Here is a 6,556-nt window from a genome sequence, read left to right on the forward strand (position 1 = left end):
CCTTAAAATCTTTTTTATTTTTTTTTTTTTTTTTTTTTTTGCTCTACGCGGGCCTCTCACTGTTGTGGCCTCTCCCGCTGCGGAGCACAGGCTCCGGACGCACAGGCTCAGCGGCCATGGCTCACGGGCCCAGCCGCTCCGCAGCCTGTGGGATCTTCCCGGACCGGGGCAGGAACCCGCATCCCCTGCATCGGCAGGTGGACTCCCAACCAATGTGCCACCAGGGAAGCCCTAGATTTTTTTTAAAGGAGTAAGAATAAAGATGCCAAATTGCATATTTTTTGTTTTTTATTTACTAAAGTATCATAACTTTTTTTCTATTACTGTTATTTTCAAGCTGTTCCAGGGTTAAGAATTGGGAAGCTTAAAGACATCTTCCATTTAAACCTAAATTTTCTTTTCTTTTCTCCTATTTTCCATTATACTCAAACTGCTTCTTCAAAATCATGGATAAAATTTGTTATGTCCTAGGGCGAGGAGGGCAGATATGGAATGTTTACAGGTGATTGACCTGTAAGGTTTAGACTGCCAGATGAGTAGAGCGGCGGTTAGTTGGTAAGTGAAATTGGTAAGATTACTACTTAAAGGTTTTTTAACTAATGCATTACAGAAATGTGGCCCTGATTATCACTTTTGAGAAGTTGAATGCAGATACCTTTCAACAATACAGAACATACTTTCCCTTCGTAATACTTGAGGCAGTACCTAAATTCTTCAAAGAAAGGAGACAGAAATCAATGTCATAATGAACATGCATAGGAAAAAACCAACCAGAGTTTAAGGGTTTGTTTCCTTCCCCCGAGTTCTGAGTAGTCTATCTGAAATGACGTGCATAGCGAGGACTAGCTTGAATAATAGTGCCACAGAAGGGCCTGCTGGCCTTACAGCTGCCAGACACTGTAAGAGCCTCATCACGTTAGCAGGGCAATGTAAGCTGAATTTCTGACCAGAACCCCTGAAATTTCCAATGAGAAGAAGGGGGGTGGGTACTTACTGCCTTTTCTGTTTTCACACACTACTTTGATTAACTTATTTTCTCCTTTTCCTGTTTTTGTCTTTAGGTCTTATAATCAATGGATAAAGTGGGGAAAATGTGGAATAACTTCAAATACAGGTGTCAGAATCTCTTCAGTCATGAGGGAGGAAGCCGTAGTGAAAATGTGGATATGAACTCCAACAGATGTTTGTCTGTCAAAGACAAAAACATCAGTATAGGAGACTCAGCTCCTCAGCAACAAAGCAGTCCCTTAAGAGAAAATGTTGCCTTACAACTGGGGTTAAGCCCTTCAAAGAATTCTTCAAGGAGAAACCGAAACTGTGCCACTGAAATTCCTCAGATTGTTGAAATAAGCATTGAAAAGGATAATGACTCATGTGTCACCCCAGGAACAAGACTTGCAAGAAGAGATTCCTACTCTCGACATGCTCCTTGGGGTGGGAAGAAGAAACATTCCTGTTCTACAAAGACACAGAGTTCACTAGATACCGATAAAAAGTTTGGTAGAACTCGAAGTGGACTTCAAAGGAGAGAGAGGCGATATGGTGTAAGCTCTGTGCACGACATGGACAGCGTTTCCAGCAGAGCCGTAGGAAGTCGCTCTCTGAGACAGAGGTTGCAGGATACTGTGGGCTTGTGTTTTCCCATGAGAACTTACAACAAGCAGTCAAAGCCCCTCTTTTCTAATAAAAGAAAAATACACCTTTCTGAGTTAATGCTTGAGAAATGCCCTTTTCCTGCTGGCTCGGATTTGGCCCAAAAATGGCATTTGATTAAACAGCATACAGCCCCTGTGAGCCCACATTCAACATTTTTTGATACATTTGATCCATCCTTGGTTTCTACAGAAGATGAAGAAGATAGGCTTCGAGAGAGAAGGCGGCTTAGTATTGAAGAAGGGGTTGACCCCCCTCCCAACGCACAAATACATACGTTTGAAGCCACTGCACAGGTTAACCCGTTATATAAACTGGGACCAAAGTTAGCTCCTGGAATGACTGAAATAAATGGGGACAATTCTGCAATTCCACAAGCTAATTGTGACTCCGAAGAGGACACAACCACGCTGTGTTTGCAGTCACGGAGGCAGAAGCAACGTCAGGTATCTGGAGACAGCCATGCCCACGTTAGCAGACAGGGAGCTTGGAAAGTCCATACACAGATTGATTACATACACTGCCTCGTGCCGGATTTGCTTCAGATCACAGGTAATCCCTGTTACTGGGGAGTGATGGACCGTTACGAAGCAGAAGCCCTTCTGGAAGGGAAACCTGAAGGTACATTTTTGCTCAGGGACTCTGCACAGGAGGACTACCTCTTCTCTGTGAGCTTCCGTCGCTACAACAGATCCCTGCATGCCCGAATTGAACAGTGGAATCACAACTTTAGTTTTGATGCTCACGACCCGTGTGTGTTTCACTCCTCCACCGTAACAGGACTTTTGGAACATTACAAAGACCCCAGTTCTTGCATGTTTTTTGAACCGTTGCTTACGATATCACTAAATAGGACCTTCCCTTTTAGCCTGCAGTACATCTGCCGTGCAGTCATCTGCAGATGCACTACGTATGATGGAATTGATGGGCTCCCTTTACCGTCAATGTTACAGGATTTTTTAAAAGAGTATCATTATAAACAAAAAGTTAGAGTTCGCTGGCTAGAACGAGAACCGGTCAAGGCAAAGTAAACCCTCCTGTCCCCAAAGGGCATTAACTAGATCTGCTTTTATGCGCATCGGGCAGTACACCTCTAGCAAGCACACATATCAGTGTTAGGTTTTTTTCAGTACAGTATGTAAGCTTAGTGTTAGTATTTGTCAGGTGCAATCTGCTGTTACTCAGATAAACGTGGTGCCTATCGAGACAACAGAGGATACAGCTACAGGTGTTCGGTAAGGCTACAAAAACATTCTGCCGATTTAGCTGACAGTTTGGTTTTTAATGGCTGTAGTTAACTGAGTGAAGCAACTCTGGGGCATTTGCTATGAAGAATTCTATTTCTTACTGAAGAACAAATTATTAATATTGGATGAGTATTTCAACAGTGTGACTAATGTTTGAAATTATTATTTTTTCTAAGGATTTTTCTATAACCTTCCAAAAGTAGTGATGTTTGTAGTTACTATAAATCAAGCTTTGGAAGTCCAAAAAATAAAGACTGCCTTCCTTTTAGAAAAAAGTGCAGTTTTCTGGCCACAAGGGCATAGTGCAGTGCAGTTCACTTAAGTGTTGATAGTCTCCTTTTCTCTTCTGCAAAAGGTACTGTTAAGTAAACCAGTTTTCTAAGTAGTAGTTCTTAAAATTTCAGACTTATGAAAAGTTGGTAGTAGAATTTTATTTAGAATTTTATTTAAGGCCTTAAGTATTCATTTTTTAATGAGTGCTTTAACATAACACATTGGGAATAGCTGCTGCAGGGTAGGCCTGCGTGTGATTTTTTTAAGGTGACATGTGCAGTCAAATCGCTGATTCATTAAAGTTGGACCTTTTTCTATGCCCGTGATGAGTTTGTGAACCACGAAGAAAATGAGACTGAAAGATACCCAAACAAGTCAGATAATACTACAGTGGTTGCTGACTGTTGAGATTATTGTTAAACTGTAATTCATAATTTAGATGGCAGTATTTATCTCTTTGTTGTAAACTCTCATAGCCGAATTGCTTAAGTACGAGTTATAGAATTTCGGTGCACTTAATTTTTAATGGAAAAATCTTAAACCTAAATTGCTGATTTAAAAGGTACTGTACAACCGTTGTATCTGTAAATAACTTTACTTAGCACCTTTTTGTCACTTAGAATAGTATGCAGTACTACTTGAGTGAGCTATTTTGGAAGTAATACCAAGTTCTAGTGTTCGCTTCTTAGTATTGGACTGAATTTACAGTTCCGTCCTGGACATTTTGCACTAAAGTAGTCGAATCCATTCTTCTGTCTTTTTGTTAACGTGCTCTGTACCACTGGTGAGTGCTCCTTAGTTTCCTTACCGGCTGCTACAGAAAGTTCTTTTACATCCCAGTGGCTATCGCCAAGGCCACAAAAAAGAAAAGCTATATTTGTATGCAACACTAACCCTTTGACTGCTAATGTATGTTTCCGCTTGCTGTGCCTTGTTACGGCTGCTTTTTTGTGCTAATAAAGTACGTTTGGTGTTCTCCTTGTATATCTGCCGTTTTATACATTTGCAACAATTTCTCTTGTAAATGGAATGGTTTGGGGTTTTTAAATAAGCATTACCTGACAACGTACTATAGTTAATGCAGAATTACTGAACAGTCTAATATTGACTTATTCCGACTAAGCTAACTCTAAATTTAATTCTATACATCTTGCCAATCATAATCACATATACTGTGGAACAGTATCTATAGTTACTGCAAAATACTGTATAGTCTAGATTATAACAGAAAATGAACAGAGAAATACTGGCTAAACCTATTGATTTCTCTGCTTATAAGTGAAAGGTTGAAACTATCGATGACATGTTATAATAAATGAATAATATCTGTAGCCTCCCACTGCATCAGAAACAAGTTAAGTGAAGTCTTGTAAACTAATAATACATCAGCACCATTTATTGGTTTGGGGACCATTTTAATTAATAACAAATGCCCAAAATGTAGAACTTTAACCAAAGACTTGTCCATTTTAAAGCAAAATGGGGACTGAAGGGACTTACAATTCCTGTTGTTTCTAACAGAAGTCCCTGAAGAACATATGCCAAAGTGTCTGAGAACTTCATCCAAACCTACTTTAAAGCATTATGTGCAGTTAAGTTGTTATGACGTAATTACAGTCCGTTTTCTTGAGCTTATAATGTACCTGGAAAATAAACCTCTTGGGGAAAAAAAAGTTCATACTGATTATTGGAGAAAGACTATATATGCAAGCAAGATCTTATTTTAAAGAGGTAACTTGAAACTCCAAGAAAGCACTTGATGTTTTGTATGCTTGTAGCAAATTGATGTTTTAATTGTAGTTTTATAGAAAGTATTAATGCTTTTATGTATTTCAGAAATTTCATATGTTAAATGGAAATTGTTTTAAATGTGTAAATATTTGAGTTTATGCAAGCATGTATGTTACTGTGCTAAAAGTCATTTATGTTTCGGTTTGTGTGTAATATTAATATGCAACTTTTGGTTTAAAATTTTTTCTTAAACAATTAGTGGCTTACATTTTAAAAAAGAAAAATCACCAGCATGAAACTGCACCTAAGTCTATATTCACTGTGTCTTTTTCTGAATCCCGTTGTAGCCTGTCAACTAAATTTGTGTTTTCACGGTCTTTTTGAAGTGCGTTTTAATGAGAACTAGGAAATTCTTTAGAAGTTTAGACACTTCATAGTGAAGTAATTATAATTTAACCCGAGGAAAGATTGCTCTGATTCATATCCATTCTCATTCTTACGTTCACTTATTCATTCATTCACACTCCCTATATACATATGCATATATATATATTTATGCTGTTATTAATTTCAACAATATTGCCATCTGATTCAAAATCATGTAAAGGCCTCATTCTATATATATATATATATATACTATCCTTGTACCAGTCATACTTGATTATCTACACCTGAAGTTTAGTCTTACAACTATAATCGTGTTTGTAATACCGTTACCTTAAAAAGAGAAAGCATTCATTAGTATTTTCTTTACTGGCTAAACACAGTAAAAAAAAATTTTGAAGAAACAGCTTGGTTTAAATATAGTTACTAAGAGTCATAATTAAATTTATACTTTTTAGACAAAAATTGAGCCCAAGTAATCATACTCCACAAACTGATCTCTGTTCCTATGGTCCATGAGAAGGTTTATATAAGATTTATAGTGGCTTGAACTATAAAAATTGATACTTGAATTCTAAGCTTCATTTTGACAAAACTCAAAGTTTATGAACATTTTTGACATTTTGACCTGGTTGCTATTCATTTTCCATCCTAAGCTTCCTTTGCTCCATGGCACTAAATACTAGTTTGGTAAGTTTTATTGAGATTGATGTTAGATCCCTTATTTTTGTAGCAAAGAAAGTTACAAAGTTCCTTTTTGGTAGAGGCAAAGGGTCTAGAGTGAGTCAGAACTCTCCTAGGAAAGATGCAGAGCCTATATCTATCTCTGGGAGTGTGTTACCACCACAGATCACACCAGTTCCTTCATTTATTCTGTACCGCAACACATAACAGTTTTACCTAGATGAAATTAGGTAAACATGCACACTAAGGGCTGACTTAAAGGTGAGAAACGTTTCCAAAGGGGGCAATGCTGCTTGGTGCATAAAAACTACATATCTATGAGGCTCAGGTTTTGTTTCATATTTTTGCAACAGCCAACAGAGAACACAGTCTTTTATAATGTGGTATATTTCTAAGGAGATTTGGGGTGGGATTTCTGTGGGAGGTGGTTGGTTGTTGTTTTGGAGGGTGGGGCGTGGAGGGATTGTCCTTTCAAAGTAGGGATCAGTTGGAACAACTGTTTCCATGCCCAGGAAGCTTGATTGAATATTTAGACTCATTTCAGCCATTCATCCAATAAATACTCATTGAAGACCCATGTGCCA

At 38.1% G+C, this 6,556-nt stretch overlaps 1 protein-coding gene across 2 annotated transcripts in view; it reads left to right on the forward strand.

Annotated features, from left to right (window-relative positions):
• The window catches only part of SOCS5 (suppressor of cytokine signaling 5), a 59,751-nt gene extending 54,470 nt beyond the window's left edge, over nucleotides 1-5,281 (forward strand). The window contains exons 2-3 of one of the 2 annotated variants that reach the window (XM_024753547.1): nucleotides 472-555; nucleotides 1,062-5,281. In XM_024753547.1, the coding sequence (XP_024609315.1) occupies nucleotides 1,074-2,684 (1,611 nt within the window). In that variant the 5' untranslated portion in view covers nucleotides 472-555; nucleotides 1,062-1,073 and the 3' untranslated portion in view covers nucleotides 2,685-5,281. The remainder of the gene's footprint in view (nucleotides 1-471; nucleotides 556-1,061) is intronic. The other variant, XM_024753548.1, reaches the window with a different exon arrangement.
• Nucleotides 5,282-6,556: the final 1,275 nt, after the last annotated feature.

This window comes from Neophocaena asiaeorientalis, unplaced genomic scaffold (assembly GCF_003031525.2).
Source record: "Neophocaena asiaeorientalis asiaeorientalis breed wild unplaced genomic scaffold, Neophocaena_asiaeorientalis_V1.1 scaffold171, whole genome shotgun sequence".
NCBI classification, from domain to species: domain Eukaryota; kingdom Metazoa; phylum Chordata; class Mammalia; order Artiodactyla; family Phocoenidae; genus Neophocaena; species Neophocaena asiaeorientalis.